Below are 26,041 nucleotides of genomic sequence, written 5' to 3' on the forward strand. Positions count from 1 at the left end.
TCAGGGAATTCAGTGAGATGTGGTGGGTAATAGACAGATTTAGGCTCAGGAAATATAGATTCAAAGCCACTCTGCCATGACAGTTGCCTGTTGCCCATGGCCAGTGACAAAATTCTATTCTTACTTAGTTCATAGCACTAGCATGATTATAAAAGGCTGAGGAAATCATAGCCTGAACTCCAGTGAGAACATGTGAAAAAATATTTCTTTCTTAGAACAAGTCATTTGAGGCATCTTTCTGGGCCCAAGAAGATGACATTCATAGAGTCTTTTCATAAGAATGTTGGAACTACCATATTTCTAGGTGCAAAACATAATAAAAGAACATTGAGAAATGTGTTATTTTTAAACTACTATGAGAACCGAACTGGATATTTTATATATTTATTTATATCCTCCCTTTATTATTATTTTTTACAAAAAATCTCAATAAGGTAAACTTATCCAACACACCTTCCTCCTTCTATTCCCCCCCCCCAACTCTGTGAGGTGAATTGGACTGAGAGAGAATGGCTGGCCCAAAGTCACCCAGCTGGCTTTCATGGCTAAGGAGGGACTGGCTCATGGTTTCCTGGTTTCTAGCCTACTGACTTTATCACTAGACCAGACTAGCCCTCTAATATAGAGATAATGAGATAAATAAAAAATGAATATAGAATGCTAGTACATTTTAACCTGCCCGTAATTTTTGACTCGATTGTTTCCAGGATCCTTCTCTATTATATAAACAGTGAAGTCTTACCATTAATTATTCACTAGTTTTCCTTGTCAATGGATTTTATCAGTGACTTTTTCAAGCAAAACTAAAGACCAGAATTTATAATGTCATCTATTAACTGAATGATTATATAGATGTACAATACAATACAATAGCAGAGTTGGAAGGGACCTTGGAAGTCTTCTAGTCTAACCCCCTGCCTAGGCAGGAAACCTTATACTGTTTCAGACAAATGGCTATCCAACATCTTCTTAAAGACTTCCAGGGTTGGGGCATTCACAACTTCTGGAGGCAAGCTATTCCACTGATTAATTGTTCTAACTGTCAGGAAATTTCTCCTCAGTTCTAAGTTGCTTCTCTCCTTGATTAGTTTCCACCCATTGCTTCTTGTTCTACTCTCAGGTGCTTTGGAGAATAGCTTGATTCCCTCTTCTTTGTGGCAACCCCTGAGATATTGGAACACTGTTATCATGTCTCCCCTAGTCCTTCTTTTCATTAAACTAGACATAACCAGTTCCTGCAACCATTCTTCATATGTTTTAGTCTCCAGTTCCCTAATCATCTGTGTGTCCATCATTTAGCTAAAAAAATGGCTGGTAGAAGTGTAATAAGTATTTTAACACTGCATTTTTTGTTCTGACAAATATATAAAATAGAATAACAGAGTTGGAAGGGACCTTGGAGGTCTTCTAGTCCAACCTCCTGCGCTTCAGACAAATGGTTGTCCAACATATTCTTAAAAGCTTCCAGTGTTGGAGCATACACAACTTTTGGAGGCAAGTTGTTGCACTGATTAATTGTTCTAACTCTCAGGAAATTTATCTTTTGTTCTAAAATGTTTCTCTCCTTGATAAGTTTCCACCCATTGCTTTTTGTTCTACTCTCGGGTGTCTTAGAGAATAGTTTGACTCCCTCTTCTTTGTAGCAACCCCTGAGATATTGGAACACTGCTATCATCTCTCCCCTAGTCCTTCTTTTCATTAAACTAGGCATACCCAGTTTCTGCAACCGTTCTTCTTATGTAGCAGCTCTAACTTTGAGGAGAATTTAGCATTCTGTTTAGTTTTATATGACATTTGATTAAATATTTTTCAAAAGCTAAATGTTTCTAAAACTTTATTACACTCCCACCAGACATGAAGAAATGTTCCCTTCAATCTATAGCCTTCCCAGCAGCTCAATGAATATTTAAAAGATATGTGAGATTCTACCTGAATTCTTAGCACCAATGTGAATGATTAAGAGATATTTCTAGCAGATACTAATAAGAATCCTTCATGCTGCCAAAAAGCTCCTTTTTAAAAATGAAAAAATTAACCCTGGAGTTCATGCACATGATTATAAGTCCAAGCTCAGTATCTCCTAGTAAAACCAAGAAAGAAACCTTGACTAAAACCCCAACTGGTCACTTCCAATCAATGTAGGTCAAGGCTACAGTAGTTTTCTGGAAGAATCTTACTGTAGAAGTAATTGTTGAGACTGCAGTTGTGTTTGTGTATGTGGGAGTGGAGTAGGAACTAAGGCCAAAATGAACAATATACCAGTTTTCTTGGACATAGTCTTTGTGGAGTGTCTGCAGTGAAAGGTTACAAAAGTCAAGATGGCCTTATGCCAATGGCACAGAATCCAAGCCCCTTTTTACATGCAATACTAACAGTCATTTTAACAAGTAAGATAAAGGTAAATGTAAAGGTTTCCCCTGTCCAATCATATCTAATTCATCTCTGTTTCTTAGCCAAGGGAACCAATATTGTCCAAAGATCCTTTCCATGGTCATGTGGCCAACGTGACTATATACCGAGGTGCATGGAATGCTGTTATTTTCCCACCAAAGTGGTACCTATTTCAGAGCCAAGGTGGCGCAGTGGTTAAATGCAGCACTGCAGGCTACTGCTAGATCAGCAGGTCAGCGGGTTCAAATCTCACCGGCTCAGGGTTGACTCAGCCTTCCATCCTTCCGAGGTGGGTAAAATGAGGACCCAGATTGTTGGGGGCAATATGCTGACTCTCTGTAAACCGCTTAGAGAGGCCTGAAAGGCCTATGAAGCGGTATATAAGTCTACTGCTATTGCTATTGCTATTTATCTACTCGCATTTTCATGCTTTCAAACTGCTAGATGGACAGAAGCTGGGCAAATAATCAGAGTTCACCCCACCATGCAGCACTTGGGTCTGGAACCCAGGCTGTCAGCTTTCTAGTTGACAAGCTCAATATCTTTAATCCTTAGCCATCATGCCCCGTGTTTTTAAAAAGTGCAAGGTTTCAATCATGCAATCAAAGCTACCATCTTGATTTGTTGCCTCCATCCTTTAACCCCTTTTTCTCTTTCTTACAGCCTTTTTCCTGACTCTTCAGTCCTTGGTTAATAGCGTACTTTTCACAGATCTGACATACATTCTCACAGAAGCCTTCTGAACACGACAGGGGGTTATAGGAATCACTACACAATGTTAATAATGAAATTGCCTATGTTCTGGAGTTCTGCAACTTAAGTCAAAAAAGGCAGGTCATTTCCTGTTGTTTTGAACATTCTGCCACAGGAAAAAAAAATGAGAACTCAAGACAAGCTTTTTATAATAGTTGAAATCTTCCCTTTTGTTCTAGGGGGGTTGGGTGTGTCACTGTTTGCATTATAGCAGAAAAGGTGAGTTAAACTTAGGGAAGTATTGGGATTTTCAGGGTGACTAATGGAAACTCTTTACTCTTGATGAAGGCATACTTAGGCTGAGAAAAAATGTGTTTAGAGAATTTAGAGAGGAATGGGATATTTGGAATGACTTAAGACTACTGAATCTGGGCTTCAAAAATATGCAACATGTTAGTGCTCTATAGGTATCTTCAGGATTGGTTTTCTCAATTGTGACATAGGAGTTTGAAAGCTAGACTGTCACAATGGCTGATCAAAAAAAGATGAATACCTTTGAGTTGTGGTGGGCAGAAAATTTGGTCACAATGCCTTAGATATCAAAAACAAAAAATAAATACTAGGTGAAATAAAATCAAGCCAATCAAAGGAAATACTAATAACTGAAGTTCTAATAATTAAACTAAAGTTTGAACATTTGGAATATAGAATGTGAAAACATAAATAATTGGAAAACCTCTTCATGTATGGAAAAAAAATCAAAGGCAATGAAATAAGCAAGACAATAGAAGTCCAAATGATTAGATAACATTGATGACACTGTTGACATAAATAGGAGCTTTGATTAGGTTCCATAAAGTCAGAGCTCATGTTAGAGAATACATACTGTAGGAAGATATGTCCCCAACCTGCCCTTCAGGTTTTCCAGTGGTGCACCCATTGCCACTTTAATGGAGTTAGGCTGGAATACTGCAATGTGCTCTACATGGGGCTGCCCTTGAAGAGCATCCGGCGACTTCAGCTAGTCCAAAATGCAGCCGCGCGAGTGATTGTGGGCGCACCACGGTTTGCCCACATAACACCGATCCTCCGTGAGCTGCGTTGGCTACCTGTTGGTCTCCGGGTGCACTTCAAGGTCCTTCTTACCATCTATAAAGTGCTCCATGGTAGTGGATCTGGCTATTTGAGAGACCGCCTTCTGCCGATTACCTCCCTCCGTCCCATCAGATCGCCTAGAGTAGGCCTCCTCCGAATTCCATCCGCCAGTCAGTGCCGACTGGCGACTACGTGGAGGAGAGCCTTCTCAGTTGCAGCTCCGACGCTATGGAACAATCTCCCCGTGGAGATCCGCACCCTCACCACCAGGCCTTCCGCACAGCCCTCAAGATCTGGCTATCCCGTCAGGCCTGGGGATAAGACTTTACTCTCGCCCCTCCCAAATGTTGAATGAATGTTGGGTTTTTTATTGTTAACTATTTCTATTCACATTTTCTTTTTGCGTTTTGTCCCGCACTCCCCTCCCCTATTATTGTAAGCCGCCCTGAGTCCCCTCAGGGAAAAGGGCGGCCTATAAATGTTTAATAAAATGAAAAAAAAAATGAAATGAAATGGAGTTCATCCACTTTGCTGTTGATTGTACAACCTTTCCACTTTTGTGGATCAGCAAGGGGGGGGAGAAGAGATGGTTCTGTGTGAGCAGTGAGCAAGCATAAGCACAACTCCATTTGGGCAAGTGGTGGGACATGCACCCGCTGCTTGCACAAATGGAACTCCACATGTGCGCTTGCCCACCGCTCGACAGTGGACCTGTGTGCATGCACTTACCCAACACTTGTGTGTAAAACTACATGCACATGCATGCTCACTCACTGCTTCCTTGGCCCGGTTCCAAATGGTTGTGGACTCTAGTTGTACAGTATTCTTATTCTTTTTCTCTGAACTTTCCCAGCATTGTTTGTTTATATCCTGCTTCTATTTTTTTATAAGCAATTCAAGGTGGCAAATATAGCTAATATTCCTTCTTTCTCCTATTTGCCCCACAACAACAACAACAACCCTCTGAAGTGAGTTGGGCTGAATGAGAGTGACTGGCCCAAAATCACGCAGCTGGCTTTCATGCTTAAGGCAGGACTAGAACTCTCATCTCCTGGTTTTTAGTCTGGAACCTTGACCAAGCTTAAATTAATATTAAGAACAGAGCTACTACAAAAACCACTAGACTCCAGGGAGCTAAGTCTTTGCATATTGAATCCAAAGTAAGATAATTTGAGCCTGATCATTTGTGTCTCAAGTGAGAAAATTTGGATTTATTCAATATGAATTTCTTTGTTTTGTTGGTTATCCATGGTATTTTCAGGAGTCTAATGCCAAAGTTCAAAAGTATCAATATTCTTTCTTTCCTCCTTTAAAGTACAATGTGTTTTCTTTGTAGCATGACAGGGGAAAACATTGCTTTTATGGTTATTTATAGATAAAAACACACTTAGACATCTAAATATTTTTTCCCAAATGCTTTCATGGATAGTCTACTAAGTGCTGGTCTGCAACATTATTTCTTGGCAGCTGGTTCCTTTAATTTAATCCCAAAATGCAGAAGCTATCCACCAATACAATATCTTCATTGTCAATTGTTGTATCCGTAGTCATTAGTTTAGTCTTCATTATATTTATATTTATATTAAATACAAAGTCCTATTTTTCATTATGTTCCTGACTATTATTACTGGAGCTTGCAGGTTGTTTTCAGTTATCAGAATCGTGTCATCAGCATAATGCGAATTATTGATGTTTATTCCACCAGTATTAAAATTGTGCTTAATTTTTACCAATCCAGCTTTCCCCAAAATGTATTTATGAAAATAGATTTGAATAAATCTTAATTCTTTCTCAAAACTTGATCTTGTCATGTTTTGTCCATACTGTGGCTTTCTGACCTGTATTTAGGTTTTGTATGATAATGTGATTTACTGGGATTCTGATATTTCTACACATGTTCCAAAGCATGACCTGATTCATGGAATCCAAAACTTTTCTATTATCAAAGAAGGACATGCTGACTTTTTATAGGCATTCTTGGGCTTTCTTAATTATCCAACATGCATCAGCAAAAATGTCTCATGTTCCCCGGCTTTTTCTAAAGCCAGTTGAACATCTGGCATCTCTCTTTCTATGTACGGTAGTGCTCTAAATCTGTGTTGGATGATCCCAAATATTATTTTTATATCATGTGAAATTAAGCATACTGAGTTTCTACACACCATCGTGTTTTATTTTTGTACCTCTTCCAATCTGTTGGGCACTATATTTGCTGTTCAGATCTGAAATGGCGGTGACTCTCTAAGAAAGAAAAAGTGAAAAAGTGAAAAAGTGAGAAGGAGGAGAGGGGAAATCATGGCAATGGCAATAAAAATGACAAATTCTTACCTTCTGTATTTTCCTTCTTTCATTTTCTTCTTACCTTTTTACTTACAGTGAAATAAATCTTTCTCACATGTTATTCCTGTTCCTGTAATTCAAGATACTGCTTATTGAAGATAAAGGACTGACTTCTAACCCAAGCAAGTTGATCTCAATTTTCCTCTACAGGAATAGAGTCCTTCAGGAGTTTTGAACTACAACTCGCATTATGCTTTTTCAATTGGTCGGTGGTAACAGTAGGAACTCCACATAGCCAAAACACACTGGGTAGGGAAGACTGGTCCAGGTATAATGCCTCCATTTACCTTTAGTTCTTACTGAAGTAAAACATTTTCTTGGGGAAATTACCCATGTTAGGAATGGTTAGTAATGAGATAGTTTCTCTTTCTTTTGTTAAGATTCAGGAATCCCCATATTTAATTTTTTTTTAAATATTCAGATTGTTGCCAATCTCAACCAGGGAATCCTAGAGCTAGAAGAAATTGCCTATGTATGTATGTATGTATGTATGTATGTATGTATGTGCAATTTATATGGCTCAAATGATACAGAAAAGGTAGGCAAAGAAGCTAGTTTGGCTTCCAATCATTTTAAGTATTGGAGATATAAATCATTTATCCATTTCATCTTGCCCAACAGAAGAAAGTTGTTCTCTCCCTTGAGCTCTCCTGAAGTAGATTTTTGTATGAAAAGACTGTCTATGTATGGAGATTCTCAGTCATCCAGGTGCCAAAGGTGCTTTTTCAAGAGACAACTGGACTTTCTGGTTTTTCTTTGAAAAAGCTTCTTGGATGAGAAGCAAAAGGTCTTCAAAGAAAAACCAGAAAGTCCAGTTGTCTCTTAGAAAAGCACCTTTGGAATATGAAAGGTCTGTGACTCTGTTCAGGTCTTCTATTTATTCATTTATTTATAGGACTTATATGGCCACTGAACTCATATGATTCTAGATGGGAACAATAAAAAAAATACCGTAGTTAAAAACAAAAGTAGTTCCTGATATGTATGCAATTTACAAAAACTATCAGAAAGAAGAACCACGATTTATTACAAGATTGATTTTGATTTAATGAAAATAAGTATGAATATTACCAGAAACAAGCAGCCTAGTGTGATTCTACAAAATATTTTGAGTATCAGTTTAGCCAAATGACAAATCTGAGTACTTACAGCATTTTCCTGGGCTTGTAGTCTTTCTGTAAGGTGGGTTTGTTTGGGTTTTGGCTAGCATCGGGTTCCAGAGAAACAACAAAAATGATTGTCTAATTGAAAATCTCCAAAGATAACAAAAATTATTCTTTCAGTCTAAGTTCTTCCAGTGATTGATGGACAAAGTCTTCCTACCTCACAACTGTGAATATAGTATAAGTGGGGCATCACAGAAGAGTGGCAATCTTTATTGCCCCCATTAGAGATATGAAAGGGATATTGATTAGATCAGTTTTATTGTATTGTGTACTCACAGGTTATTTTCATCCATATGAACTAAAAGGTAAAGTAACTACAAGTACAACTCCTGGTAGCTACATGGTGTAGTGTCGCCCATTGATGATTTAGGATGATCGCAATTGTGTCTTTCTAATTGGCTTGAGAATGTTTAGAAACTAGAGCCAATTTAGTGACAGGCAAGAATTTCCCAGAGAGATGGGATCCTTCTGGCTGCAGATTTGTAGCTGAGGTCAGTTCAGTTGGGAAGGAACACAACAGTGCTCCTGCGTACAATCCATTAATTCAGCTGTCAAGGACTCAGGAGTCCAATTCCGCACCCAGTATTTCAATCCTTTAATAAATACAGTTGTGTTTTTTTCCATTAAAATTTAAGGAATTCTACTGTTATTTCATAGCACTCAAGAGTTGTTTCTGATGATCTTTTGTGTTGCCTTCAAATAACAATTAACTTCTGAAACATATTAATCGGGGAAAATGAAAAAGGGAGAGAGAACACAGACTTCTCCAGGGGACTTTGATGAATTTTTTAAACCTAAATTAGCATTCAAACTTAATGTATCAGTAGCTTTGAACTGAATTAATTCCATATGTTTAGTTGATAGGTATCAAGGGTAGAAAACTTAAATGAAAATCACACACGTGAAAGAAGCAAATGTACTTCAACAATGATTAGCAGAGAACAGAAAATGGGTGCAACAGATTCCGCTTTACGAGACTGAGGGGAACTAACATTTGTTTTTAAGGATCTTCTTGAAGACTTGGGATGAGGGGACGTCATTCATTGGGAGGGGAGGATTAAAATGATTGCTTATTTTAAAACTAAGCAGGAATCCTAAGGGCGAATATGCCCAAGATAAGCATTTCTCTCTCAAAAAAAAATTCACTGCTGGTGAATCAGATCTTAATCCTCTAAAAAGCTCAGATTAATCGGAACATTTTGCACCTCTGCCCTACAAAATGCAAGGGTGTTTCTGGAAGATCTAGAAAACATGCAGGGTCGGTTTGGTGGGGAGAGAGTAGATTTCAAAAACATTCTTGCAAAAGACAAATGCCAGGCTACTCAAAGCCAGTCGTCCTAACATGCAAGGATTATTTTGAATTTGCAAAGCCAATCTGACAGGGAAAGAGAATTGAAGCTTTGCATAATGAAGGCTGCAGGTTTTCCCACATTCTTGGGAGTAAGTATCTCCATGCAGCTTATTTCTGAGTAAGTATGCATTGGATGGGTTATTGGAGCAAAGGGGCTTCAATAGATTTCTGGTGGATTTAAGCCCATTCTTGTTCCCGTTCATAGACTATATTTTCTGGATGCCCCATTTTGCAGTTGCTACTGGAATTCTTTAAGGGCAAGTCCAGGAAAAGCAAATGGCCCGAAACTAAATGAGAAGTAATTAAAACAGGGACAATTTTTTATAGAGAAGGCAGATCAGTACAAAGCCTTGACTAATGCATGGGAAGCACTGAGTAAAAGCCCTCTGGGCCATGACAGCTGCCATTTTTCAGAGTATCCAACTTGCCATTAGAGAGAAAATAACCCCACCCCTTGTCTTCCAAGTATTTAATTAAGCATTCTTGCCTAGCTCCTAGCTTCACAATCTATCATTGGGGTCATATAAGATGGGGATGTTAAACTCAAGGCCCAGGGACTGGATCCGGCCCCTGGGGCAGAGGTGATATTTAGCCAGTTCTCTCTGGTTCGGGTGAACTGGTAGCAGTGACTGCAGGAGGCTCCACCCACCCACCCCAACATAATGCATGAGCACTGCACACGCTCACATTTGCGAACCGGTAGGGAAAGTAAGTGAATCCCACCTCTGCTGTGGGATACTTAGATCTGGCCCGCGGGGCCACCCTGGAAACAGTGAAGGATGCTTCTGCCAGCAAAAACGGGCCAGCGAAAAGCCATTGGCAGAGGGTTGCAGGAGGCCGTGGCAGCTGAAAATGAAGCTCAGGAGCCTGTTTTTGTTGGCAGAGTGTTCGGGCCACCACATGTGCCCCCAACAGGAATGATGTTGAGCTGGCCTTGCTCACTTTGCCCCCCCTCTGAGGTCAAACACAACCCTGATGCAGCCCTCAATGAATCGAGTGAATTGAATGCATTCAGTTTTGGTCGCCACGATGTAGAAAAGATGTGGAGACTCTAGAAAGAGTGCAGAGAAGAGCAACAAAGATGATTAGGGGACTGGAGACTAAAACATATGACACACTTTCAATGTAATATAATGGGAAATGGAAGGAAATCATATTTGGCCTCGTTCCACACTATTTTTCAGAACAGGCCCAACTTGTTTTGGCAAGATCAGGAGCAATCCTAGTTCAGGGAATGTTTGTGGAACTGTGCTAAAGCAAAACCATAATCAAAAATTAAAAATTGTCCTTCAGTCTTACCGTCATGATCACCAATGGGTGAGCCCTGCCAGTTTCCTTGGCAACTCAAGTGTTCATGTGTAATCCATGGGCAAATTTCATTCATGATTGAAAACATTTTGGCTGATAGCAGACAGAGGTCAGGTCTCTATGTTCTATGTATGACAAAAGCACCATTTATTTTGTTCAATAAATGTGCAACTGATCAAATGGAAATTTCATACGTTCATAGAACTTTTCACTACCTAAATTGGCCAGTTCTCTGGACCCTGATACCCTTCCCTTTTCTTTTCTCCCCACCTCCTTTCAGTCCTGGACCACTTTTTCCTTCAAATATTTCTCATTGACACCCACCCCCCCCCCGCGATTGGAATTTACACCTTCAGTCAGTCCCATTTTCTCTTTTCCATGCTGTCACCTTCATTTTTTGTCTTTCAGGAATTTCAAGAGAAATGTTAGCAAATTGGAGGGGGGGGGGAGAAGAGCGAAAGTTCACCTCCCCTCCCGCTCAAAGAGAACTAGGACCTTAAACATTAAAACTGGGATTTGCAAAAAAAAAAAAAAAAGTACGGAAGAGAGGCTAGACGAAGGAAATAACCAAAGCCTCTGCTTTGCAATTTGGAAGGAAGCAGATGTGGTAACCAGTGGGTTGCGGAGTGTTTCAATTTGTGAACCGCCCTAGAACAAAATGGCTAGGCAGCGACCTGAGGTAACCTGAGGGAAAAAGAGCCAAGCCCTCTTCCCGTCCCATTTGGGGAAACTTCCGTTTCCTAAACGATGCGGGTCCATTTCCTCGGGAAACACTTTCATTTTCCTTGAACAATTCTGGGAAAGATGGCCCTGCCACTGAAGGTTGCTCCCGCTGTCAGGGGAGCAGCAGTGGATGGTCAAAAAGTCGGACGGTGGTAGAGGCGACAGCCTGATCGAAGTTGTTGTTTTTTGAGGGGCGGAAACGCGGACGGTTTTGCCACACCCCGAGCACAGCTCTGACCGCTGTGTTTCGCCCCTTCTTACGACCATCTTTCCCCAGAGCCCTGCCCGGCTGTGGTGCCCGGCACGATTGGCTCTCGGCTATTGACTTGTTTTAAAAGCACTGAGAACATCTGAATCCAGAGCAAAACGAAAGCCCTCCCCACTTCTGGGATCACTGTGCTGGATATCTCGCTTTTATTACAAAATAGAAGCAGAAATCTCTTTCCAAAGGCGTTTTTCACAGGATAGAAACAATACACAAAATTGGAGGGAGCCTGGCTGGCTAAGGAACCGTCCTTGCATTTGGGGGTTGAGGGCGGCAGAGAGCCCGGAGAGAGACTGTCATCAGGCTCGCTTGCTGTTTGCCTTGCTTGGTTTGAAGGGCTGTCCTGGGGTCTGCCTGGGCTAGAAATCCAGGGCTGGCCTAAGATTGGATGATCAAGCACCTTGACGTAGGTTGGCCCCATAGGCTTCAAGGGGAAACACTATTAATAGGAGCATTAAAAATAATAAGCGATGGAGGCTCTCTCAAAGTTAAATGTGCAAAATGCTGTCCAGTGCCTCACCAGGAACTTCTGGGGGAAATCGCCCTTGTTCCCATGTTGCAGATGAAAGAACTGAGGCGGAAGATGTTTGTAAGTGTCAAGTAGCTGACCCAAGTTTCACCTTTATGTAGCTACTGGATCAGATAGAGGCAAGATTTCTGGCTTGAGTGATTTGTGGATGTTGCCTTGTCCTCCCCACCTAAATGTTTGGGGTGGGTGGGGGTAGGGAAATATACAAGGCAAAAGAAGCCCATTTCCCTCTTCCCTTCAATCAGGGTTCATGTGTTTTGCATAGCATCAGCTTACAAGGGAGGGTCGTATTATCTGGAGGAGGTCATGCTTAGAAGCCAGCAGCTTTTTACAAACTGGTGGCTAATTACAGCGTTTGAATAGCTAGCATTGGCATATAGTACAATGATCATAAATGTTTTTTTCTCTTTAAATAAGTTAAGAGGTGTGGCTTCTCTTGTTTATATCATTTATATCTCATTTGTCCCCGAAACCCTCAAAAGGAGCATATAGGATACTCCCACGTTATCCTCACAACAACCTTGCGAGGAAGGCTGGCTAAGAGTGTGTGACTGGCCCAAAGTTATCCAGTGCGCTTCATGTCTGGGTAAGGATCTGAACCTGACTCACCCTGTCCTAGTCCTCTACTCTAACAACTGCACCATGTTATGCTTTTACTTTTCTCTATCAGGCCCTTGGATTCTGCCCTACAAGAAAAGGCATTTCATAAACTGTCCATAAGCTAGATGAATTCTCCAAAAAGGAAACAGATTGGCTCTGGGATGAAAACAAAATGTTGCCCTATTACTCTGATCCCGGAAATAAGCAAACAATCCCATTCTTTGCAAGAGTCCCAATGGCTTCCTTACTTCCAACTGCAGTACACTGTAAGCCTGGTGGAACCATCAATTTGTGAAGTAGCCTCTGCATCTGATGAAAGTAGCGTGGCCTCTCCGTGGCCCCCTCCAGATGTCACTGAGTTAGAAATCCCAGCAGCCTGCTCTCAGCCTGACTGGGAAGAAGCGTCTGCCTTGGATAGGAGTCTTTCATTAACATTTCTGCGATTACATGGACAAGTGATTACTGCCATAAGCAAGAAAAAATAAAAATGGATTTAAGGTTTAACCAATTCATGGCAGATAAAACTATCAGTGCTGCCCAGTTACTAAAGCCTCCCAGATTTAGAAGCAGTATACCATGGAGTGCCGGTTGGCGGTGGGAGCAACCATAGGGAAGAAGTATTGCTTCCCAATATCCTGCTGCAATTGATGGAGCTTTGGCTTCAGCCCTTCAGTTCTCAATAGCTTCGTGAATTGATCCCTGCAGATCAGGTTGAGGCACATTTACAGAGGCATGTTAAGAAGTTGAAATCCAACTGTGGGCCGGATCCCTCGTACAAGAGATTGTGTGGGCTGAGACTCCTGGCCTTCATTCTGTCAAAGGAACAGCTCTTACACCAACTTCCACCCCATCCCTCCTTCACTTCCTCCATCCTAAGTAATGTTTGTCCTCCACTTTTGAGTTTCACCACATCCTCTTAAGATTTAAGTCACTGGGCAGCTTACAACGTTTCTGAATTTACAGTATGCTCCAGATAAGGTAACAGTCAGCTGCTCGGCAATTGATCCAAAGTGAAACAACGGATCCATTTTATAGATCCTTCCAAGGTTTCAGATCCTTGGTTTGTGGAGCAGAGGAATTAAGTGGGGGGAAAAAGGGGGAAAAATAAGAAGAGGACAACCCAGATGGAGAGAGCCTGAGTTCAGGGAGCATGGTAAGTTTAGCAAATATTTTTAAGAGCCGAGATCGACTAGATTTGATGACATGGAGTTGAGGATGGAGTCTTGCAAACTGTGATGATGCAGAGGGTCCGCGCTGGGAACTGGAATGGCACTAGGACCCTGAGGATGGCCCAAGCTGTGGAGAGGCTGTAAGCCTGGGTTTGAATTGAGAAGTAAGGCAGGGCTGGAGGAGGAATGATGGTCCGGGGTGCCAGAAGGAGTTTTCTCATCTTCGGAACTGCCCAAAACTGTCTTATTGCCATTGAGAGAGGAAGAAAGTTGATTGTGGCCATTGGAACTGGAATTTTCATTGTTTTCCCTAAAGGGGGGGGGGGAATGGGAGAAAAAACAAGGGAGAGAGAAACATCAGATTGCAAAAGGATACAACACCACAACCCTCTCTCATGCCCATCCTTAATAAAAGTAAAAGCTGCTAAAATACTATGTTGTGTGGGGGGAGAGACACCATTTGCCCATGGACAGGATATTAGGGGCACAGAATATAATACACAGATCATCCTGAAACCAGATATGGTTTCTTTTCTCCCACCCCACCTGCAAATAGCACTGTAATAGACTACTTTAAAAAAAACCTTCCAAATAATTTATGGACAAGAATAACTTCATTTTGTACAACATTTTTGCTTACTTCAATTTAAATATGTAAGTTGGTTGTTGTTTTTTTAAAAAAATGACACACACCCTCCCGACCAAAAAAGATAGGAGCTCCAGTTGTCATAGTTGTCTCTTGAAGAAACTATGGAGAATATAATGTTTCAGGTACAAATCACTGACATCTTTTTGTGGGGCCATATATCTTTAAATGCTTTTTCCCAAATTAAGTCAATAGGAAACAATATGGGGTGTAGGATAAATAGGAAAGGAAGTAGGTTACATTTCCCATAAACAACTTTGAGATTTGACCTAAGCATTCAAATGACCCTAGCCAGAAACAACAGCATGAGGGAAATTGTAGAATTTGTATCAGCTGTGAATGATGGGAATTATAGTGGAGGACTGGAAGAGCTAAACTATGCCATAGCTGGGTTTATATGCTGTGCCAAATCTTTGTTTGTATTAACCATAGTTTATTGAATAAACTACATTTGCTTAGTTCACACAATAACTAAAACATATAAACTACATTTTAACATCACAAATGTTAGATTCACACAGCCAGAACAAATTACATTATTGGTGCTAGGTATGAACTAGACTGGCGGCAGAATTATATTTCACTTTATACCATCATTCTAATTTTTCTTTATTGAACATGCCATATAAAAGTTCACATACAATTCTAAACCACATAACATGGTTTATAAACCATGGTTCATTTCACTCAACATACTAAGCCAAAACCAAACAAACCTCAGTATGCCTCAGTATGTGTGAACCCAGTCACTCTTAATTAGGTGTCACTATTTTTAAAGAATTATGAAACTAGCCCACCAAACCTAAATAATAAACAATCTCCTAAAAAGATTAATAACATTTTTATTTTAATAGGCATATGTCTAGGCTCTGCATTTCTTTGAGCTTAAGGTCTGTTTGGCATGGCACCCACAAGCTGCTTCCCTCTCATGATGAAACTCTTGGGAAATTAGCTAGCTTTAGATATTGCTGTCTAGATTTAAATCTTGTTCTTCACCTTTGGCAGCCATGCCAGCCAAGTGCTTTATCTGGATGATGACTACCATGGACCCCGGTTTGTGGATCCCCCTGCTCCCTTCCCCCATATCTGCCAAGCAAGTGTCTCTGAGGACATATGGCTTCCACCCATAGACTTTGAGCCCCTCTCCCTCACACTCAATCCAGCATGTATACCCATGGGTGAGGGGGGAAATAAAACACTCCCTATTACTTGGGCTACAAGGGAAAACTGGCAGAACTGTTATCCATTTACCTGGTTTGGTTTTTTTTTTTTAAAAAAAGGCTTGCCATCAGTGAACCTGACAAAAAGAAAAAAGGCTGTTCTTTCACCAATCTGCCAGTGTGTTTGTTAAAAAAGCTATTGTTTTTCACTGGTTCATGTGGAGAAGTTCATTCAGAAGTGAGCAGGCAGTCCAGTGGCCCACAACAAAATGTCTGTGGTGGGCCATCAACAATCATTGGAGAGGAAGGGACATCCAGTGGCAGCGTAAGGCTCACTGGTGCCCTAAGCACTGACAAATCTTGGCGCCCCCTTCCTTTGTACATACTGTACAAATTTTCATTGGTTTTTTCTTCTTCTCAACTTTGTGGTGTCCCTTTTGGGCCTGGTGCCCTAAGCAGGTGCTTAGTCTAGTTAATGGTTAATACACCACTGGGGACATCCCCATCACAGGAGGTAAACAGGAAATTAAATGCAGCAGGGAGATATGTAAGCATCGCTTGGCCCAGCAAAAGGCACTTACTTTTGAGATGGAAGATTGTCTTCATACGGGCTGACCACAGACAAGTTCATGAGCCTTAATTCTAACGTCCCACAGTAAAAGTGAAGACACAGAACTAAGCCAAGATGGGCCTGAGATCCTGTGGACAGCTACCTGAAAATAAGTACAGGTAGTCCTCAACTTACAGCAGTTCATTTAGTGACCATTCAAAGTTACAACAGCACTGGGGAGGAAAGTGACGTATGTCCTTCTTTCATGCTTACAACCATTGCAGCATCCCCATGGTCACATGATCAAAACTCAGGTACTTGGCAATTGACTCATTTTTATGATGGTTATCCGGGATCATGTGATCACCTTCTGTAACCTTCTGACAAGCAAAGTCAATTGGGAAACTGATTTACCTGATAACCATGTTAACTTAACTGCAGTGATTCACTTAACAACTGTGGCAAGATCGGTTATAAAACGGAGCAAAACTCACTTTGCAAATGTCTCACTTAGCAATGGACTACCTGTACCACTGAGAATATTTACTCTGGGAGTCGTAAATCATATTCACAACTGTACCAAAGGGATTGAGAATGCAAAACAAAAAACAAACTGTACTAATGATAATCACCAAGCGATTCACACCCAACTTAGAGCAGAGTAGTGAATATTTCATTAGGTTGGCAGTCACTCCCAGACCCAGGGGCATTTATATAAGACATTAATCTCCCAGAGCCTAAATTCTAGGCGCAAGGCTCTAACGCTGCTGGAAAACATTAGGTAATTAAGATGCCGCGGGGTTAATTTGCCTTATTCAAATATATGGAGTAGGCCATTGCAGGGATAAATCATAACGCTTTGTATCATACAGCTCACTCCTCTTGCAGACCCACACTGATCCTCACCAGCTTTCGCGGTTATCTAAGATCTGCACCACTCCCTAACGCCACTTATATTGAAAGTGTTCTTTCCACGCTGATTTCCGGCATGGCATCCTTTGCGCATGCTCATTTCCAACAATGAATGCCCGGTCCTGAAGCCGCGCTGGAAATGGGCTCCCGCCGACTTCCGTAATTCGTTCCTTTGCTCGTTTTCAGTTCTTCCAAATTTGCGGCGGCCTCTGAAAAGCGGGGCGGACGCCGATTCTCGATACGGGTCTAAAGAAGTAGCTTTTGCACGCACTTAGGAAAGGCCTGAAGTGCAAAAAAATAAATAAATGCCCAGCTTCCTTTTCCTGGATATGTTTTATATTTGATGCAATCCCAAGACGCCAACAGCCTTCGGCTTTAAGTTGCTAGTGGAGGATGGCAATGTGACAAATGTGATTTGCTGCGATCTAGCTGTTTGTTTTAAGGAAGAATGGGGCAAAATTTGCGGCGGGAAAGAATCAAAATTGGATTTATCCCAGGGGTCTCCAACCTTGGCAACTTTAAGACTTGTGGACTTCAACTCCCAGAATTCCTCAGGCAGCTTTGCTGGAGTTGAAGTCCACAAGTCTTACTGTTGCCAAGGTTGGAGACCCCTGGTTTACACAACTTGCGCCTGCAGTTCTTCGGGCCCTCTTTGGGGGACGTCTTGTAAACAGTTTGACCTAGGAGAGAGTATGCGGCAAAATAAAGCAACTTCTTTCTTTTACCAAGGCGAGCAAAACCAAAGCCAGGAGGAAACGAGGGAGGGAAAGCCGGACGGAGGGCGGTTGGTAGGTGAATTAGGCCTGATGCACCCCTGGAAGGGAAGTCGCCACCTCTTTGGCGATTGCCCCGGAGGGCTTCAAGTTTGCAGAGAGGCGCGCCAGATGAAGCCACCGGGGGATTTCTTTTTCGATTTAACTCCGCCATTCTTAAAAAGAGGACCGGCGAGGTCCAGTTTTTGGATCCGAACATCAGCGGTGACCAAGCTTGCTATGTCAATATACATACATACATACATACATACATACATACATACATACATACATACATACATACATTTGTTTTCGTAGATTTTCACAGGGGTGTGTGTGTGTGTGTGTGTGTGTGTTTGTGTATATATTGTCGAGAAACAATCAAGTTCTAGATCACTTTGCTCAAAGGACCCTCACCGAATAACGCCCTTTAACGCGAGTGTGAACAGGCTGCAGTTAGAGGTGTCCTCGACCAAGTGGCTCCCTTGTAAAGTTAGACACGGTTCGCTGACTCAAATCCATTCTCTGGGTTCATCCCACACATTAAATAAAAAACTCATCAGATCATCCGGGTCCGGCTAAGGTGGGATTCACTGGGTTGGGAGCTCAGAGCCTTGTCTGAATTTGGTCTAGTCTAGATGGTTTGTGACCCGTTTTGTAGGACTCAAGTTTTAGATAGGCGAGAACTTGTTTCCTGAAATGCATGAAATATTCGCTTCGCTACGTCTTCTACTCCTTCTATCAAGCAAATTCTGGTGAATTAAATCTTCCACCACCATAACATATTTAATATTTCAGGTGGCACAAACCTTTGAAAAAAGCAGAGCAGGATGTCTTTAGAACCGGAGAGGGATAAAAAATCAAAACAAAGCGGGAGGAAAGAAGGGATAAACACACAGCTACTGAAACTTTTCGGTTCAGCTGGAAATCATTAGTTCCAGCCAATAACGGGCAGCTCCCTAGAAAGCCTACTGGCCCAAACTTAAAATCCGATAGAAAAGACCACAGAAAACACCTTTTCTCGGAATAGCCTTCCCGCTCCAGTTCATGAGATGCTGATACATTCCCTCGAGGAGAGGCTTCTTTCTTTGAAAAAAAAAAGTACTTCAGATTTTGAAGGCAATGTCTTTAGTTGAGCTGACTGAGGCTGATTTTGAACAACAAAAAAGGAGATGGCAAAATTCAGCCCCTTGGAGGGCTATCTGTATGGCTGTTGATCTCAAAGGCGACCGATGGCGATTCCTGGGTATGAGGCCTCCGTAAAAAGTTTTTCCCAACGTATGAAGACCCTGCCTCGGACACAGAGGAGCGTTCCCGAGTTCGAAAATATTCCACTGCATCTCTCTTTAAAGACATGTGGGACACCAAGATCATGTTTATTTGAGTGTAACACTTTATACTTCTCTTTAAACCCGAAGAATCTCGTTTAAAAAAAATTAAGAAGGGCGCTTAATTTGATATTAACCAAATTAATTGGATTCAAATCCAAATCACTTACAGTAGAAGATGGCTAAGAAAAGGAGCCCGATCCAGTTTGATGCGCAGTTTAGGTCAGCGCAGTGGCCAGAAATCAGTATTAAGCGGTGTGTGACAGTCATCGCATCAGCAAAAACAAATTTGCCTGCACTTATATCAAGAAAAAAAGCTGTAATTTACCGTTTGATGTGGATCTTGTGGTATCTTTACTCAAAAGTAAATGCCAACACTTTTAGGAGAGAGCTTGCTTTTAAGCGACTGAATGTTTGGCGACACATAAATAATAAGTATTATTATGTTCTGTATTTATTATAAGACTATCCCCAAAGACTTTCTTGTTGATCATATGCACCAGGGAGAACATTCTGATGAGCTCAGAAAGGCCGGGTACAATTCCTCGGAGTTTTAGGCAGAGTTTCAAAAAGGGTCGAAAAGTCAAATCCTCCGATTAAACACAGGGGGGGGGGGGATTCCCATTCAATGCGCCTTCTAATACTGTACCCCTACTTTGTATCCAAGACCCCAGGAAGCCTCGGATGCATATCTTCCTCCCCACTCCTGACCTCCAAAGATTGTGTTACCAAAGTTAATACTTATGTAACAGAAACCAGGCGTGGAGGGGGGAGGGAGTTGTAGAACGTACGGAAAATTACTCACATGACCAAAGAGGAAGCATACCAACTATTTTTCATTTTAATTAAAAGTAAATAAATTTGCATCCTGGTTTATGCCCTAGTTCTTTATTTAAATTGGGATTGCAGCCTCAGTGCCACTTTTTGTGGTCTCCTGACATGACTGGAGTCTAATTAGTCATGTTAGGATACACAGAAAGTGGCACTAAGGCTGCAACCCCAATTAAAAAGAAGAACTAGGGCATAAACCAGGATGCAAATATATTTACATTTAATTAATGTAGTCGTAGCTATTGGCTAAGACTCTTATGCAAGTAAGTTCTGAGTAAGGACACTTCTCTACCGTTCTCTGAAAGGAACCTCTGGTCAAGGGAAGGCAGCTGGGCTTTGGGTCGATGCCTGCGTCCCTCTCAAAAACAGAGATCATTTTGTTAGGGACCATCCTGCTTTGAGGACCCGGCAATGAGTTGACTCCTACTGTGGGGCGGGGGGAGGCACACATTTTGCTCTACCTTTTCGGTAGCCAAACTGTGCGCCCGCACTACTGCCTTCCGGTTGGTGCTCGTAGGAGTTAAAGATGATGTCTCACCAAGACCAGGTCAGCCCGGGCAGCTCTCCTCCTCCACCACCACCACCCAAAAAATAAGCAGCTCAAGTCCATCTAGGGAAATGCTTGGCGTGAATTCGATCCTAATGCCTCGATCCGATCCAGTCAAACTTCGTGCTTTAAAATTGGCTTTCGGATCAAGCGGCTCTTTATGCTCGCGCTAAACGCTACCCAGCTCGGTCTCCTTTCAAAGCTCCAGATTTGCGATAGGGAACCCAATGGCACACACCTCAGGGTCCCCTGGATCGATTGCCAGATCCATGAACTAAAAGCAATGCCATTTCTCCCCTCCCCTCCACCCCCCACCCCATCCCACCCCACTCCCCGTATTTCCAGTTTTCGAGATCGCTAATTTCGTCTGTTTATTAACAATCCGGGAGAAATCCGTGACGTTTATACAGCCGTCGCTTTCCGTAAGCTTCCCAACGGAAGGCTGCACCCACGTAACCCAGGTGGCTAGGAAATGGTTGCCCTGAAGAAGCTTCTGCTCCCCTGGGTCTCAGGGGATAGGAATCCCGGACTGAAAGAAAGTTCGAGTCAAGTTATTTATCGGTCGGGAAGGTGTCCTGCCTGGATACGTGCAGGAAGAGACATTGGGTTGAAATCTGCAAAGATTGGCTTTGATTGTAAACAGAAACCTTTCCTGTCTGAATCTCGATAGCCACCTGCGATTCCTTCCCCTATCATTACGGGGTTCCATATTTGGCCACTCAGTGAAGGGCTTGGTCTGCATTCTTGTGCGTTTTTCTTCAAGAGTAAAGTCCTCCCGAGAAGCATGCAAAGGCCCGCAAAGCTTTGCCATTCTAACCCATGTGTGGATGCAATGCCCATCAGCGGTAGGGAAAGTCGACCTTGGTAGTTGCTTGTGTTTCAGCAACTGTACCTAAAGTTTTACAACCCTTTCTAAAACGTGCAGGTGTGAAATGGTGATTTCTACGTAGTTAGGACCGTATTCTATCAGTCTCACTTCCCAAAATCGTGCCTCTTTTCTGGGAATGTGGGGCTATTTATTTAGATGAGTGGTTGCCCCCCTCGTGTAATTTACTTTTGCATATTTGTCCAGCTGTCCAACACAGTAGTGCAGTCCACTTTCTCGGGAAAAACCTCTACCTAGATTTTTGGTCAGGGACTGCAGTACAGAGACTAGATCCAATTAATCAAGCAGATTTCCCCAGATGTTGGGGGGGAACTGGTACTGTGCTTTTGATTTTCCACCAATATTTGGCTCATTAGAAAAGTAGCTTTGCCTTTAGTTACCGGATAGGAGGTGCCAACAATGAAAGTCGCCAGGAATACCTTTGTGTCAAATTCATCTCTTTTCAGGTAGGTTATTGTACGAGAACTGACATTTGCCCTCTCTGAATGTGTGAAGGGCTTTCTTAATTGCACTAGGCCTCCTGAAAACAAACGGCAACCCTCCAAACTCCTATTATTTACATAAAGCACAGTTTTGGCTGCGGAGCAGTTAATGTAGTCTGATTGTACTGTGCAAAGTTTTCTCTTCCTGCCTGCACCTGGTTTTCTAAATCAAATTTTAAAAAAAATTCATATCATTTTCAGCTATGAAGAGAGGAGAGAGAATGGGGAGAGGAGGAGAGAGGGACAGAGAGAGATTCAGACTTTTCCAAAACAGTAGTGCTCAAGCCAATCCCTGGAAAACAGTACTACAAGATTCAAAGAAGTAGAGGCAGCTCCCCCGAGATGAAATAAGCTGTTTCTGAAACATAGGCCAAAATGAACTTCAGAGAAATCTTTCTCATCAGGCCACACTTTCCAATAAGGGCACCCAGGGCACGAGTGGATACACATGGAAGAAGCTTGGAGACCTGCAGAATATCAAGCCACCTTGTCTGGAACTCTTCTTTTGACCCGTTGGATCTTTGGAATAATTCAGATTTGCCTAATACAACAGTTCCAGTTGTGCCGCTAAGCGACTTTTTTCCCCCTTCAATTTTTTTCGGCATAAAACTCTCCTCGTTCTGCAATATTTATGGAGAGGGGTTCTTCTTACTGCCTTCTGGAGACGTGGCACCTTATGACGTCTTGGGGGACCTGGGGTGTCTTTCTTTCTGAATCTCAGAATCCCAGACATCAGATTTTGGAAGAAAACAAATCTAGCCAAGAGTCAAGGAACCAAGAGTCAAGGAATCCTTTTGGCAAAGTCATCTCCCAGAAGATAATTTAGATCTGGGACCATCTAGGTATACACTGAAAGTAAACCAAAAGGCCCAGGGTCTAGATTCTAGCCACCAGTGATTCTGGTTGCAGTCTTTAAATCTTAAAATCAATTAGCCCAGGAAGGGTTCCTGTCAGTGGGAAGATTCCAGGTCCTTGCTTTGGCATTAGAAGGGCAAGTTCAGCAAAAAGGAAAAGAAATAGAAAAAAAGGCATGGGAAGGGGGAAGAAATACATTGTTTTCCTATAGAGCCCGAAAACTTGGATTGTTTCTTGGAAATGAATAGAACTTGTTTGTGTTGATAGTATGGAAATTTGGGGACTCTTGACCCATTATCACTTGATCTAATGTCTAGAATCTCCACCAACCTTCCTATTGACACGAAAGCAAGTCTTAATGAAACGAAAGGAAATTCCATCCGGATAGATAAGCAGCTATATGGTCAAACTTTAAACAGTTCTGAAACTCCTGGGATTTATTTTCAAGAAAATGTGTGCAAGCGGGTGTGTTTTTAAAGAATGGAATTAGATAAAAACAAAGTCCAGAGACCAGTTATTTAAATATACACTTCACTGCCTATTAAACTGACATCTAAGAAAAACTCAAGGGAGTTTGCCACTGAAAAAAATCAGTTGGGGATTTAGGAGTGAACCCCAGACACTATTCAATTCTGATCATCACTCTGGATTAAAATGTATAAGCGATGGGGGCAGGGGAGGGCACTCCCCCCCTCCCTCTCACAAGCACCCCTTGTGAAGAATACATTATTCCATCCAGAGCTGGAGGCCTTTTTGCCTCATTTTAAAAGCACCATGCATACACCCACAGTGAAGTGACATTCAATACTATTTAGATATAGATGCAAAGATATTAAAAATGCGTATTTCGGCTTATTGTATTGACAATTGGTTAATAAGGGTTTTTTTTAAAAAAATCAGAGCTTGTGACATCTTGGTTGATGGCGATCAATTTGTTTTTCAGTTATAGATTTCGGGGCATTGCTTTCCTTCTTATTAAATCCCCTGTTACAATGAAATTTGAAAGGCTACAATCTTTATAGATCCTTAGCACAGGGTTGATCCATTGATCCATATGGTTTTTACTTCTGAGCTGGCAACGACAGCCTTAACTGGCAATTTAGACAGTTCTTGTCTTTTACGTTCTTGTCTTTTGTGGTATTGGGCTAGGAAATTAGAGATACAGATAAAAGGAACAATGCCAGTTGGCTTCCCTTCAAGGAAGTTCTTTCTAATACTTCACTCCCGTTCATTGAAAACTTAACTTCTCTATCTACTCGACTAGTTTTCCGAAGACGTGGCTTGAAATCCAAGTCGAATCAGAGATATTTATCTTGGCCACAGCCCGATTTTGCTCTCGAATAAAACAAACTGGTCCCTGTGGTGACCAATTCCCCTGGGCATCCCCCCTCCCCAGACTAACTTTTCCAAAAGTTTTTTTAAAAAAGAAAGAAAAGAAAGACGTTTCAATGCAGCCCTGCGTTTCCCTTCCTTTGTACCCTTCCCAGGCTGCGGGTGCCTTTCTTAACCTCAGCCCCAAGCCCCCGAGGGTTAGCTCGGAAGGGAAGAGAGCTCACCCCCTGGGTCAGTGCAGCGTACTTCGGGCAGGAACGAGCTAAGCCTTCCCGACTGTCCCCGAAGCGGAGCTTTTTCTGCAGAGAAGCGGAAGGGAGGAAGACGGCTCTACTTACTCGTACCTTTCTTTGGCCTCCGCCGCCCGGTCCCGCTGCCTCCGGTTTTTGAACCAGTTGCTGACTTGGGTGGTGGTGAGCCCGGTGGCCTCGGCCAGTTCCCTCTTCTCCCTGGGGGACGGATAAGGGTTATGGGCGTACCATTCCCGCAGGACGCTCCGGCTCTTCTCCTTGAAGCAATAGCTGGTCTCCTCGCCATCCCAGATGGAGCGGGGCAAGGGGAACTTGCGGCGGACCCGGTACTTGCCGACTGCCCCTAGGGGTCGCCCCCGCAGCTTCTCGGCCTCGATGTAGTGCGCCTTGAGCCAGAGCTGCTGCAGCTTGGGGTGGTTGTGCGCCGAGAACTGGTGGCTCTCCAGGATCTTGTAGAGCTCGCGGAAGTTGCCTCGGTGGAAAGCCACCACGGCCTTGGCCTTCAGGACGCTCTCGTTCTTGTGAAGGTGCTCGCAAGCCGGCAGCGACCAGAGGAAGCGGCCCAGCCTCTCGATGTTCCCCCCTTGCTGGAGCACCTCACACACGCAAGCCACTTGCTCCTGGGTGAAGCCAAAAGTGGGCAGCATGGACATGGTGGCGCGCCCGGGTAGGCCCTCCTGCCGTTGCCGCCGGCCCTCTTATCGCATCTACCCTGGCCGAAAGGGGGCACCCGTCCGGACCCAGCGCCCCGCAGGCACCGCCTGGGGGGGAAACGCCGAGGGGGGGGGAGGCGGTCGGGGGGCGCGCGTGAGCCAGCGACGCTGGGCTCCAATGAGGAGAGGGCTCCGCGAGGGAGCAGCCAACCACAGCGCGGTCGAACGGCTGACTTCCGAGCGCAAGCCCTGGGGCTAGGTCAGGGCCGCTGCCCCTGTCCCGGCCGGGGCGCCCATGGAGCCGGAGAAGCTTCGCCCGCGAGGGAGACTCCCGCGCAGCGCCCGCGCCCGACCTTGGGGCTCCGGTCTTTGTTTGTAAGTCCCCGAGTTCCGACCGTCAAACTTTGCGCCTCTATTGTGTGAGCGAAGCGGCACTTGCAAGAGTGGAACTTTCACTCTCCCCACCCCCTGGCCGGGCTCGCGAGTTCCTCTTTCGCTCGCGCGCTCCTCGCTCCCTCTCTGTCTTCCCCCCCTTTCTGCCATAGGATCGCTTACATGGAATCAAGTCCTTTAAATCCCCGCTTCCCCTTTCCTCCTTTCCTCCTCCTCCTTCTCTCCTCTCTTCCCTTTCTCTTTTCTTTTCGTTGCCGATTCTTCTCTTCTTTCCTCCCCTCCCGTCCTCCCCCCTTTCTTTTTTTGCTCTTCCTTGCCTCTCTCCTTCCAAATGTTGTTCTAAACTGGCATGAAAAAGTGATTAGCCGCGCAGTGATTGGTCCAGTTATCCGACTCGGGGACTGCCAAGGAGAAGACAATACTTTTAATCAAATTATTTGCCATGGTGACGCTGTCAATCAAAAGTAACCGGATCTGTTGAGAGGTGGCTCCCCGGCTCAGTTGACAGATTGCTGCGAGCCACTCAGAGGCGGACTCTCAGAGCTGGGATGTTACTAAATGGTAGTTGGGGAGTAGGGGGAACGAAGGGTGTGGGGGAGGGGAAAGCAATATGCCCTATGATTGACACTGCAAAACACAGAAAGAGGGAAAGGGTTCCTCCAGATCCACCCTGGGTTGGTTGCCGACTGACAGCGGGGGCGCTAGAACAACGGCAGTAACCCCCCCCTTCACCAGCCGCCAAGAGCCCCCTAGTTTGAGGGCTTTTCACGATTTCAGAACTCCCAATTTGGGTTGGGGTGGAGAAATTGAAGGAAGCCTGGGAGCAACTCAGA

At 43.3% G+C, this 26,041-nt stretch overlaps 1 protein-coding gene across 1 annotated transcript; it reads right to left on the bottom strand.

Moving 5' to 3' along the window:
• Positions 1-13,633: 13,633 nt before the first annotated feature.
• Positions 13,634-24,815, bottom strand: SIX2 (SIX homeobox 2). The gene is made up of 2 exons (XM_032216826.1): positions 24,256-24,815; positions 13,634-13,940 (listed from the first exon to the last, which is right to left on the bottom strand). The coding sequence occupies exons 1-2, from the start codon at positions 24,813-24,815 to the stop codon at positions 13,634-13,636; spliced, it is 867 nt and encodes a 288-aa protein (XP_032072717.1).
• Between the last annotated feature and the right edge of the window lie 1,226 nt (positions 24,816-26,041).

Source organism: Thamnophis elegans, chromosome 4, assembly GCF_009769535.1.
Source record: "Thamnophis elegans isolate rThaEle1 chromosome 4, rThaEle1.pri, whole genome shotgun sequence".
NCBI lineage: Eukaryota > Metazoa > Chordata > Lepidosauria > Squamata > Colubridae > Thamnophis > Thamnophis elegans.

What these genes read in the sequence shown, in the direction of transcription:
- SIX2 (XM_032216826.1), bottom strand. Translation starts at nt 24,815, where the DNA reads ATGTCCATGCTGCCCACTTTTGGCTTCACCCAGGAGCAAGTGGCTTGC. An exon ending in GCGGCGGAGGCCAAAGAAAG is followed by an intron (nt 13,941 to 24,255) that starts GTACGAGTAAGT and finishes CCCCCCCTTTAG; the next exon opens with GGAAAACAATGAAAATTCCA.